Source organism: Elephas maximus, chromosome 10, assembly GCF_024166365.1.
Source record: "Elephas maximus indicus isolate mEleMax1 chromosome 10, mEleMax1 primary haplotype, whole genome shotgun sequence".
In the NCBI taxonomy this organism is placed as follows: domain Eukaryota; kingdom Metazoa; phylum Chordata; class Mammalia; order Proboscidea; family Elephantidae; genus Elephas; species Elephas maximus.
In genome coordinates, this window is record NC_064828.1 from 13529401 (window position 1) to 13542836 (window position 13436).

Genomic DNA, 13436 nt, shown 5'->3' on the forward strand with positions numbered 1-13436 from the left:
TCTCATCGGCTCAGCGGCAGTGGGTTTGGGTTTTGGTTTGACTTGTATAATGAAACCTCTCAAGCACCTTAGTTGAGATTGCAGAGTTGAATGGTTTGTATTTCCTTGGTTTCTAATCCTTTTTAAGGCCTGTGGAGAGAGCAGTGGTTCCCATCTAGAGGCTGTGAGCTAATTTCAGTATTTCAGAAAGCTTAATAAAATCATGTGTTTTCCCAGTTTGAGGATGTACAAATGAAAGTTTCTTTGCCTTTGGCTGGAATCATATCAATTCTATGTTTAGATATTAAGTCTTTCTTATTGAGTAGATACTTAGTTAGCAGTTACACTTCATTTTTTTGAGGAAATGAAAATGTATTTATGTGATATATGCAAATTAGTGGATAATACCTTTAGAAACATGGAGCTTGCGAAAGGAAGAAAAATAAAAAGAGAACCAAAGAACTAAACCAAACCCTTTGCTATTGGGTTAATTACGACTCATAGCAATCCTATAGGATACAATAGAACTGTCCCATAGGGTTTCCAAGGCTGTAAATCCCCACAGAAGCAGACCGCCACATCTTTCTCCAGCGGAGCTGCTGGTGGTTTCCAACCACTGACCATTGGGTTAGCAGCTGAACGCTTAACCTTTGGACCACCAAGGCTCTTAAAAAGAGAAGGTCTTTGGTTAAATGTTGATAGATAATATTTTTATTATATAGTTTTATTTCTTTATCCATTTACTAGGGGTTGATACCTTTGGCTTTGTTAAATGTAAGTACGGTTTGTATTTTAGTGCTTAGTTCTCAACTGAGTGAACATATAAAGGCTTTACAGTAACTGCTGTTGCTTCTGCCGTGAAGTCACATTTTTTCTCTGATGTCATTGCCTCTAAGTTTTTGGTTCCTCTTCTGCCTGCATGGTTAATAACTTGAAGCAGTATTTAAAACATTTCTGAGCGTATCTTCTTCATCATTGTTTCCCTAACTCTTAGAGCAGTGCTTATGCTCAATAAATATTTGTTGAACGAAATAACAAAATACTGCACATGGATAGTAATTAAAGTTGAGGTAAATGCTGAAATATAAGGAAACTAAAAGAATAAGTATGCTATGATACGCTGACAGGGTGATTTGTGTTAATACGAGGATTAGACTATTATTATATACTGGAAGCATAAAGAATACTGCACCTATCCATAAAGGTATATTTTTTGTTTGGGTAGCTGGTGACATTCTGCTTTCTTAAATGTCTATTTACTTTGATGTTTTGAACTTTGTTATTGGATGTTTCAGGCATTCAGTAGTGTTATGATCAGGAAAAGTAGAGAACCTCGTGCCTCTCTCATTCGTCCTTCCTCATGTGGTCTAGGAATTACCCAAGTTAAACTAGGGTAGTTTATAATCTCATTATGTCACAGCTTTAAGGTCTCCTAAGAAACCAATCCCAGGTGTGGATGCAGTATATGTATTCTATATGGTGTTGTGTATATGGAGGGGAAAACAATGCTGCTTGAAGAGTGGAATTAAATTCTTGTATATGGTTTTTTATAGGGCAGCTTTAGCAGGGACTCGTGGAAAATACGTTAGTATCTCACATTTAGTGACCTAAGATAGTGCCGTTTGGTACAATTCAACAAATATTTATGGAGAGCCTATAACATGCCAGGGAAACCCTGGTGGTGTCGTGGTTAAGAGTTTGGCCGCTAACCAAAAGGTCAGCAGTTTGAGTCCACCAGGCACTGCTTGGAAATTCGATGGGGCAGTGCAGCTCTGTCTTGTCGGGTTGCTATGGGTCAGAATGGACTTGATGGCAGTGGGTTTTTGTAATATGCCAGATACTGTTCTAAGTGCTAAAACTCGACTGTTGGTAGTTGCCGTCGAGTCGATTCTGACTCGTGGTGACCTTGTGGGTGCAGAGTAGAACTGCTCCATAGGGTTTCAGGGCTGTGACCTTTCAGAAGCAGATCGTCAGGCCTGTCCCCTAAGGAGCCTCTGGGTGGGTTTGAACCACCAACCTGTTAGCTAGCAGTCAAATACTTCTTGTACCACCCGGGGACTCCCAGAACTCTACTAGTGAACAAAATGTACAAAGTGTCTGTTCTTATGAAACTTATATTTTAATTGAGAAAGATACAGAATAACAGATGCATATACACTGTGTCAGTCAGAAAAAGATGCTTGTTTTAGACATATCTTGCTAACTAACAAACTACCCCCAAAATTTACTGGCTTAAAATAACTATTTTTTGTTTCTCACAGCTCTTTGGTTTGCAAGAGTTCATCTGGATGGTCACCTTTGGTCTTGCTTGAGTCCTCTCACTGGCAGCTGGGCCTGGGACACCCAGTATGGCTCTCTTAAAGCTGTTGGTTGGTCCTGTTTGTTGTTTGGGTGCTCATCTGGGGCCTCAATTCTTTTCCATGTGTCCCATCCCTGTGACTTGGGCTTCTCACAGCATGGTGGCTGGGTCCCAGGAGGGAGTGTTCCACGTGTCCCCTCCCAGTGACTTGGGCTTCTCACAGCATGGCGGCTGGGTCCCAGGAGGGAGTGTTCCATGTGTGTGAGAGCAGAAGCTGCAGGTTTCTTTAAGGCTCAGCCTCAGAATTATACAGCATGACTTCTACCACATTTTACCGGTCAAAAGAGGTCATGGGAGGTGTCATGGATTGAATTGTGTCCCCCCAAAATATGTGTCAAATTGGTTAGGCCATCATTCTCAGTAATGTATGATTGTCCTCCATTTTGTGATTGTAATTTTATGTTAAGCAGGACTAGGGTGGGTTTGTAACACCCTTACCCGGGTCAAGTCCCCGATCCAATGTAAAGGAAGTTCCCCTGGGTTGTGGCCTGCACCACCTTTTATCTCTCAAGAGATATAGAGAAAGGGGAAGCAAGCAGAGAGGGAGGGCCTCATACCAGCCAAGAAAGCAGTGCCTGGAGCAGAGCGTGCACTTTGGACCCAGGGTCCCTACACGGAGAAGCTCCTCGACCAGGGGAAGATTGAGGACAAAGACCTTTTTCCAGAGCTGACATAGAGAGAAAGCCTTCCCCTAGAGCTGACACCCTGAATTTGGACTTTCAGCCTACTTTACTGTGAGGAAACAAATTTCTCTTTGTTAAAGTCATTGTTGCACTTGTGGTATTTCTGTTATAGAAGCAGTAGATAACTAAGACAGGAGGGGAGATGGGTTACACTTTTGATGAGGATGGCAAGATCACATTGCAAAAGAGCATATGGGATAGGGGGTTTTGTTGTGACTGTCTATGGAAACAGAATCTACCACAGGGCTATACAAAAAATTAAGCAAGTTAATAGGAGGATAGAGGAAGTACTAGGGGCAAAAAGTATAAAATTTTAGATACCTGATGGAAATGAGTGAGCTGTGAGAACCATACAGACATCTTAAGGAAGACTATTCCAGGCAGAGGGAACAGAAAATGAAGAGGCCCTAAGATGAGAGAATGCCTGGTGTGATGGGACGGATTGATAGAGGGAGAGTGGTAGGGAGTGAAAGCAGAGAGGAAGTGAGAAGAAGACAGATTTTGTAGCCTGTGGCAAGGACTTTGCATTTTCTGAGTGAGGTGAGAAGCCTTTGAAAGGAAGAGTTGTATGATTTGACTTAAATTTTAAGAGTCCTGTTCTGAGAATCTTTGGCTGCTGTTTGGAGAACAGATGATAAAGAGGACAAGAGGGAAAGTAGGGAGGCAAGTAAGTAGGCTAATGCCATGTGAGAGATGATAGACTCTCTGGGTAGTGAGAAGTGATTGGATTTTAGATGTATTTCAAGGTAGGACTGACAGGATATGCTGACATCGGTGGATATGGGGTGAGAAAGGAAGAGATCAAGGGTGACTCCCAAAGTTTTTGCCCCAGGCACCTGGAAAAATGGAATTTCCACTTACCAAAATGGGAAGACTGGGGAGGAGTTGGGTGGAGGTGAAGGAGATGCTGTTTTTGGCTGTGTTAAGATGTATTTAAGAAGACATCTGGGGGGAAGAAAAAGATTACTAAATGTTACTTCCTCATTGCAGGTGTGACGCTGAGTGCTTCAGATCTGGTCACTATGGTACGAGAACGGAAATGCATATTGTGCCACATTGTGTACAGCTCAAAAAAGGTAACATTGGGAGAAGAGAATCTGAGCATTATGACTGTTTGTCAGAGACATCCATATGGGATTTGTAGATTGGTAGAAGCTTTTAACAGCATCTTACTTACGCGTCTTTCCCAGACCTCATTCCACTGGTTTCTTTCTCACTATTGTCCCATAAGCCGGTAGCTATATTATTAACTTCTGCCCAGAAACCGGAGATACCCAAGCACAGATGATATAGAGAAATTTAGTTAGTTTTAGAGAACCACTTAGAGAAAGTACCTTAAAATTCAGGTTACTTGAGTTGTACTACTTTCTGATTAAGAATATATATTTTATGAAGAGTTTATCTATGTACCTACATTCTGTTTGTGCCCTTGGTTGTGAAAAGTGCAGCACATCAGAGATGGTATTAACAATATCCTAGGTGTCCATGAGGTGGGGATGTTGCTCAAAGAAAACCAGACCTTTTTAACAACTAAACCACCTTCTGGAAATCAGCTGCAGTTCACGTCGCTTTTGGGCTTTCTTGCCTTTACCCTTTGCTTTCATGGTAGTGCTGCTAGCTTAAATATTGAGAAGTTTTTTCTCTGCTTTTCAGATGCTCTGGATTGTCCTTGGAAATTCAGATAACTGGGAAGACTGTTATGGGCTAGGTTAGCCAGGGAAGTAGCGAGTGAACCTTGAAAGATATCTAGGATTAAAATAGCTTAAGAGAAACGAGGGACATTCTGTTCTTCCAGTTTTAAAAATTTAAACCACAATTTATACAAATTCTATAAATAAAAATTCCTTATGGCCACTTTCAGGTAGAAAGGAAATGGGAAATGGAGAAAGTGTGAGCTAGGTAGGCAGGGCTCGAGGTGTGGTGTCAGGCTTTCACGGGGTAGCACCTTGTTTTGTGATATCTCGTGATCTTGCCATTTTAAGTCTTTTTAGTTTTCTTCTACTCTGGGTTTAAAAAACATTTTCATTTCTTCACACTTTCCCATGAATCATAATGAAGTTAAATCAAGAGCTGGAGTTATCTTCTTGTACCTTAGGGAAAGTAGGTTTCTAAGCAAAAGGAATGATAACGGTTTTTCTTTTTTTATTGTGATTTAGGTGAAAGTTTACCGAGCAAGTTAGTTTCTCATTCAAACATTTGCACAAAAATTGTTTCATGGCATTGGCTGCAATTCTACATTGTGTCAGCACCCTCCCCCTTTCCCTTTCCACCTCCGGGTCACCCGTATCCACTCGTCCAGTTTTCTTGTCCCCTCCCACCTTCTCCTCTTTGTTCCTGGGCAGGTATTGCCCATTTGATCTCATATACTTAGTTGACCTAAGAAGCACATTCCTCACAGAATGTTATTGTTTGTCTTATAAAAAAATAGGCCTGCCTAATCTTGGGCTGAAAGGTAAGCTTCTGGAGCAGCTTCAAGTCTGAGTTAGAAGGGTGTCCGGGGACCATGGTTTCGGGGGTTACTCCAGTGTCTGTCAGACCAGCACATCTGGTCTTTTTTGGAAATTGATCATTTGTTTTGCATTTTTCTGCCACTCTATCTGGGACCCTCTGTTGTATTTCCAGTCTTAGCACCATCTAGTTCTTCTGGCCTCAGGGTCATGTAGGCTGTGGTTCATGTGGTCCATTAGTACTTTGGACAAATTGCTCACTTGGGTCTTTAGTTTTTTTCCTTCTCCTTTGCCCTGGACTAGAAGAGACCAATAGTTGTGTGTTAAATGGCCGCCCGCAAGCTTTGAAGATCCCAGATGCTACTCACCAAAGTGGAATGGAGAACATTGTCTTTAAGACTGTATGCCAATTGACATAGAAGTCTCCCAAGTCTATGGTCGTTTGCCTTTGAGCCTGGGAACTTCATCTCATGAGGTATCCAGTGATGTCTAAGAGGCTTCCCTGACGCTGCCACTTGTGTGCTCCCTTGTCTATATTAATAAATGAGGAACTCTTACAGTCAGGTATTTAGAAATTTCCACTGCTGTATCTGCAGGTGGGTGTGTTCCCTTACCTTCCCTCACCTCTTGGCATATCTGTGTAGCCATTCATAGATTATTGTTTGCTGATGTATTTGTTGCAGGGTTGTCTATGCTGTTCTATAGTAGTTACCATATTTGTCCTTTATTCCTGTGTTTTTCCCAGTGTCCTCTCTTGCCTTGCTCATATTGTACTGACTTCTCCCGTATTGCGTATTGCAGGAATGACATGACTTAAGTGTTAAGATTAATAGGGCCTAAGAAACTAACAGAATGGGTTAGTTGGAAATGATAACTCAACCTTTTTTGGATAGAATGAGCAACTTACTTTGAAGCAGTGTTTTCCAAACTAGTGTAACCCTGGTTTCTCCAAATACACTTCGGAGGAGGAAAGGTTCTAGAGTGACTTAAGTACAGGGAAAATGTATATCCTATACCCCTGAGTGTCCTGATGCCCGTTAGCATATGAAAGATTGATAATCTCATATTAATTTTTGTATTAATGTTTTCCAAATTTGTTCAACCACGAAGTCCTTTTTCTTTCTCTTTCCCTCTCCTCTTTTAAACACAGTACCAGTAGTTCCCAACTTACCACGGAGTCCCGTTCTGATGACTCCATTGTAAGTCGCTTCTGATGTACGTCCAACCCCTCTTTTTTTTTTTTTTAGGCTTTCATTATTATTGTCTCTTATTATCAATATCTTTATAAAGCTGATCTTTATTTGTCTTTGAGGATTGGAAACATTACATATACAGATAAATCTTAACATATGTAGGACATATCACTGGGTTTTGGTATCACTAATGATAAGATGTAAAGAAAAACAGCAGTCCTAAGTGTGGTTTGTTGTAACTTGAATGTGTTGTAAGTCAGGGACTACCTGTACTGATTAATACATGAAGAATCAAATGGACCACGGTATCTAAGAAGGTATGCATTTGGGACTATGATTTTAATTCTATGCCTGTGGATCTTCCCAAAATATTTCGAAAACTTAGTTGTCTCACTACTTGCATTCATTCCTGGGAGCAGGATGGGGAGTATTTCACATGTAAATTTAGGAAAAGATTAATGAAGTGTTTTAGAAAAGCAAAAGTCATGTTAAAAGTGTTTTTTTTAATATATAGCTTTTTTTATTTTGTTGTTGAGAATAGACACAGCAAAACATACACCAATTCAGCAATTTCTACATGTACAATTTACTGACACTGATTATATTCTTCAAGTTGTGTAACTATTCTCACCCTCCTTCTGAGTTTTTCCTCCATTAACATAAATTCACTGCCCCCTAAGATCCTATCTACTCTTTCGAATTGTTGTCAATTTGGTTCCATAAAGATAGTTCTTAGAAGAGCCTAATGCTAAGGCAGACCTTTTTTTTTTTTTTAATTTTTATTGTGCTCTAAGTGAAAGTTTACAAATCAAGTTAGTCTCTCACACAAAAACTTATGTACACCTGGGTACACACTCCCAATTTCTCTCCCCCTAATGAGACAGCCGGCTCCCTCCCTCCACTCTCTCTTTCTGTGTCCATTTTGCCAGCTTTTAACCCCCTCTACCCTCTCATCTCCCCCCCCAGGCAGGATGCCAACATAGTCTCAAGTGTCCACCTGATCCAAGAAGCTCACTCCTCACCAGCATCCCTCTCCAATCCATTGTCCAGTCCAATCCCTGTCTGAAGAGTTGGCTTCGGAATGGTTCCTGTCCTGGGCCAAAAGAAGGTCTGGGGGCCATGACCACCAGGGTCCTGCTAGTCTCAGTCCGACCATTAAATCTGGTCTTTTTATGAGAATTGAGAGTCTGCATCCCACTGCTGTCCTGCTCCCTCAGGTTCTCTGTTGTGTTCCCTGTCAGGGCAGTCATCGGTTGTAGCCAGGCACCATCTAGTTCTTCTGGTCTCAGGATGATGTAGTCTCTGGTTTATGTGGCCCTTTCAGTCTCTTGGGCTCACAATTACCTCGTGTCCTTGGTGTTCTTCATTCTCCTTTGCTCCAGGTGGGCTGAGACCAATCGATGCATCTTAGATGGCCGCTTTCTAGTGTTTAAGACCCCAGATGCCACTCTTCAAAGTGGGATGCAGAATGTTTTCTTAATAGATTTTGTTATGCCAGTAGACCTAGATGTCCCCAGAAACCGTGGTCCCCAAACCCCCACCCCTGCTACGCTGGCCTTTGGAGCATTCAGTTTATTCAGGAAACTTCTTTGCTTTTGGTTTAGTCCAGTTGTGGTGAGCTCATCTGTATTGTGTGTTGTCTCTCCCGTCACCTAAAATAGTTCTTATTTACTATCTAATTAGTGTATACCCCTCTCCCACCCTCCCTCCCTCCCCCATCTTGTAACCATCAAAGAATATTTTCTTCTCTGTTTAAACTATTTCTCAAGTTCTTATAATAGTGGTCTTATACAATATTTGTCCTTTTGCAGCTGACTAATTTCACTCAGCATAATGCCTTACAGATTCCTCCATATTATGAAATGTTTCACAGATTCATCACTGTTCTTTTTCAATACATGGTATTCCATTGTGTGAATATATCATAATTTATTTATCCATTCATCCATCGATGGGCACCTTGGTTGCTTTCATCTTCTTGCTATTGTAAACAGTGCTGCAATGAACATGGGTGTGCATATATCTGTTCGTGTAAAGGCTCTTATTTCTCTAGAATATATTCCAAGGAGTGGGATTGCTGGATCATATGATAGTTCTATTTCTAGCTTTTTAAGAAAGCGCCAAATCGATTTCCAAAGTGGTTGTATCATTTGACATTCCCACCAGCAGTGTAGAAGTGTTCCAATCTCTCCACAGCCTCTCCAACATTTATTGTTTTGTGTTTTTTGGATTAATGCCAGCCTTGTTGGAGTTATGATTTCCATTTCTCTAATGGGTAATGATCGTGAACATTTCCTCATATATCTGTTAGCTACCTGAATGTCTTCTTTAGTGAAGTGTCTATTCATATCTTTTGCCCATTTTTTAATTGGGTTATTTGTCTTTTTGTAGTTGAGTTTTTGCAGTATCACACAGATTTTAGAGATGAGGCGGTGATCAGAAATGTCATAGCTAACAACTTTTTCCCAATCTGTAGGTAGTCTTTTTACTCTTTTGGTGAAGTCCTTGGATGAGCATAGGTGTTTGATTTTTAGGAACTCCCAGTTACCTAGTTTTTCTTCTGCATTGTTAGTAATGTTTTGTATACTGTTTATGCCATGTATTAGGGCTCCTAACGTTGTCCCTATTTTTTCTTCCATGATCTTTTTCATTTTAGATTTTATGTTTAGGTCTTTGATCCATTTTGAGCTCGTTTGTGTGCATGGAGTGAGGTATGGGTCTTGTTTCATTTTTTTTGCAGATGGATATCCAGTTATGCCAGCACCGTTTGTTACAAAAATGGTCTTTTCCCCATTTAACTGCTTTGGGACCTTTGTCAAATATCAACTTCTCATATGTGGATGGAGTTTTGTCTGGATTCTCAACTGTGTTCCATTGGTCTATGTATCTGTTGTTGTGACAGTACCAGGCTGGTTTGACTACTGTGGGGGTATAATAGGTTCTAAAATCAGTTCGAGTAAGGCCTGCGCACTTTGTTCTTCTTTTTCAGTAATGCTTTACTTATCCGGAGCCTCTTTCCCTTCCATATGAAGTTGGTGATTTGTTTCTCCATCTCATTAAAAAATGTTGGAATTTGGATCAGAATTACATTAAATGTATAGATCGGTTTTGGTAGAATAGACATTTTTATAATGTTAAGTCTTCCTATCCATGAACAAGGCATGTTTTTCCACTTACGTAGGTCCCTTTTAGTTTCTTGGAGAAGTGTACTGTAGTTTTCTTTCTATAAGTCTTTCGCATCTCTGGTAAGATTTATTCTTAAGTATTTTATCTTCTTGGGGGCTATTATAAATGGTATTGATTTGGTGGTTTCCTCTTCGATGTTCTTTTTCTTGGTATAGAGGAATACAACTGGTTTTTGTATGTTTATCTTATATCCCGATACTCTGCTGAACTCTTAGTTTCAGTAGTTTTCTGGAGGATTCCTTAGGGTTTTCTGTGTATAAGATCATGTCATCTGCAAATAGAGATAATTCTACTTCTTCCTTGCCAATCTGGATGCCCTTTATTTCTTTATGTAGCCTAATTGCTCTGGCTAGGACCTCCAACACAATGTGGAATGAGTGGGGATAAAGGGCATCCTTGTCTGGTTCCCGATCTCAATGGGAATGTTTTCAGGCTCTCTCCATTTAGGGTGATGTTGGCTATTGGCTTTGTATAAATGCCCTTTATTATGTAAGGTAGACCTTTTTTACTAGTTAAGTTAAACTATTACTTGGTTTTAAGATGACTTCCGGGGAGATTATTGGTTTTAAGTTTTAAAGATTATCTCAGGGCAGTAGTTTCAAGGGTTTATCTAACCTTCATGGCTCCAGGAAGTCTGGAGTCCATGAGAATTTGAAATTCTGTCTTGCATTTCCCCTTTTTGATCAGGATTCATGTATGGAACCTCTGATGAAAATGTTCAGTAATGGTAGCTAGGCACCGTCTAGTTCTTCTGGTTTCATGGCAAAAGAGGCAGTTGTTCATGGAGGCAATTAGCCACACATTTCATATCCTCCTATTCCTGACTCTTCCTCTGTTGCTTCAGGGGACTAGAGGCCAGCTGTTGTTCGTTGGATGGCCTCTTGCAAGCTTTTAATTAGGAGGTAGAACAGAAGCACTAAATGTGTTATTAGGCCAATTAATTGGAATGTCCAATAAAGCCGTCACCAAGAAACCAAATCCCAGGAGGCATCTGGTTGTACATAAGCAGCCTTAGCAGCTACTTTTTTCTCTCTTTTTTTGGTCATTGTAAAGTATCCATCACATGACTTTTGCCAGTTCAACTTTTTACAGATGTACAACTTATTCACGGCAATTACAATAATCAGCTGTGCAACCCTACCCTTAATCAATGCTCTAGTTCCATCACCATTAACCCTCTCCCTCCCACCCCTGGTAACCACTAATAAAGTTTGTTTTCTGTGCATTTGCCTTTTCTTGTTTTTTAATGTAAGTGAGATCATACAATATTTGTCCTTTTTTTAAAACTAGTTTTGAATGATAACATTTTATAACTGAAATAGAATAGAGACTTGGTTCTGATATTAGAGGGAATAACATTTCAATCAATACTGTTTTGGTCAGAAATGATTTGGTTACAAGGAACAGAGCCCACTCAGATTAGTTCAGAAAAGAGAATTTGACATGCAAATACCAATGTAACCCAAGGAAAACTTGAACAACAGGAAGCGTAGGGACTTTAGCAGGTGTTGTATATTGTTGACAGATTTTTTTCATTCCAGTGTTCGGTCACAAACTGATTTTGTTTTCTACTCTGTAAATGTTTATTCTAATTAGTGGCCAGTCACTTGTAGTTAGGAGGGGTTACATGTAAAGCTGCCCCCTTCACATGAAGCATTTATAGAGATGGGAAGGAAATGATGGTTGTCTTCAGTAAAACTGGCACTTAACCATGTTTTGAATCACAGCCCTGTTTGTCTTCTTCAGTAGAAGATAACTTAAAGCAGTCACGGATTGTCGTGTTCTGTTTTTGACAAATAAACTGTATATAATGAAAAATCTCAATGCAGTAGGTACTTACAATGTGGCATGGTATTTGAAACATTGAATTTAATTTCAGATCTGCCAGGATTTGAATCCTAGTTTGACCATTGGTTATCCTTTGAGAGGGCAAGACTGTGACTATTTTCACACTTATCCCCTCAGTGCCTACCTCTGAACTTGGCACATAATGAGCCCTTGATAAATATTTGCTGAATGAATGAGTTAACTTCCTTGTGTCTTTGTGAAATTAATACTCCCTCAGAAGTGTATTGCCATTCAAGTGAGAAAATGTTTAAGGCACTTAGCACAGAGCTGGTAAATAGTAATGCTCAACAAGTCAGCAGTTCTTTTACTGCTTGTAAACAGCTGTTCCCTAGTTAGGACATGCTGGCTGTATACTTTCGAGTGACAAAAGGATAGGTATTTACAGCTTTTTGAGTTTTTCCGTGTGTCTGCACCTGCCCACGTGTGGTTTTAAGTGGCGCTTTTCCCACAGATTTTATTTCCTTCCCACTGTGGGTGAGATGGAAACCCTGGTGGCATAGTGGTTAGTGCGACAGCTGCTAACCAAAAGGTTCGAATCTACGAGGTGCTCCTTTGCAACTCTATGGGGCAGTTCTACCCTGTCCTGTAGGGTCACTATGAGTCAGAATCAACTTGACGGTCAAGGGTTTGGCTTTGGTTTTGGTGGGTGAAATAGGAGAAAGGAAAACCTAGTAAATTTTCAAACTTTTCATTAGAACCAAACAGGGCTTCACATCAGTTTGTTCTGGTTCAACCCCTGCTGAGAATTTGCATTTCTAACAAATTCCCAGGCAATGCTAATACTGTTGGTTTGGGACCAATTCTGAGAACCACTAGCAGGGCAGTGGTTCTCAAAATTTATTATATGTAAGAATCACTTGGGGATCTTGTTAAAAATGTAGATACTGATTCAGTATACCTGGGATAGAAATGCAAATTCTCAGCAGGGGTTCGAACTAGAACAAACCTGTTAGAAGCCCTGGAACCAAACAAATCAAGCATGGAGTGGTGCACGGTGAAGATGAAGGCACGATTGCACCACAGTGTTCAAAACATCTCTTTAAACTTCCTTTTCTACCACAGAAAGACTCTTACATCTGTGACTCCTGTCTAGAATTGAGGTATCCATCTGTTCATTCAGAAAATGCTCATTAAAGATTGTATGCCAGGCCCTGGGCATACGAACGTGGGTAAGAGTTGCAGCTTACTCTTGAGAAACTCTCAGTTGAGTGGAGAAAGAAGTTATGCAGAAAAGTAACCAAGTAATTGAGAAGTTATATGTTATTTTTTTTGTTTTGTTTTGAAATAAGCTTTAGTGAATTCCTTATACAGGCATACCTCGACGATACTGCGGGCTTGGTTCCAGACCACCACAAAAAAGTGAATATCGCAATAAAGTGAGTTACAAGAATTTTTTGGTTCCCAAACCAAAACCGTACCAAACCTGTTGCCATCGAGTCAATTCTGACTCATAGTGACCCCTATCATTACGAGTCAGAATTGACTCGATGGCAGTGGGTTTGGTTTTTTTGGTTCCCAGTGCATATAAAAGTTATGTTTACACTTTACTGTAGTCTAGTAAGTGTGCAATAGCATTATGTCTGAAGGAACAGTGTACATACCATAATTAAAAAAGATGTTATTGCTAAAAAATGCTAATCATCACCTGAGCCTTTAGTGAGTCATAGTCTTTTTGCTGGTGGAGGGTCTTGCCTCGATGTTGATGGCTGCTGACTGATCAGGGTGATGGTTGCTGAAGGTT

At 40.3% G+C, this 13436-nt stretch overlaps 1 protein-coding gene across 7 annotated transcripts in view; it reads left to right on the forward strand.

Annotated features, from left to right (window-relative positions):
- The window catches only part of ZNF106 (zinc finger protein 106), a 92169-nt gene that overhangs the window by 31193 nt on the left and 47540 nt on the right, over positions 1–13436 (forward strand). For 4 of the 7 annotated variants that reach the window (XM_049897385.1, XM_049897384.1, XM_049897379.1 and 1 more), the window contains exon 2: positions 4012–4097. In XM_049897385.1, coding sequence (XP_049753342.1) covers positions 4044–4097 — 54 coding nt within the window. In that variant the 5' untranslated portion in view covers positions 4012–4043. Of the gene's footprint in view, positions 1–1198; positions 3073–3110; positions 3689–4011; positions 4098–13436 lie in introns of those variants that run through there. The other 3 variants (XM_049897380.1, XM_049897381.1, XM_049897386.1) reach the window with 3 other exon arrangements.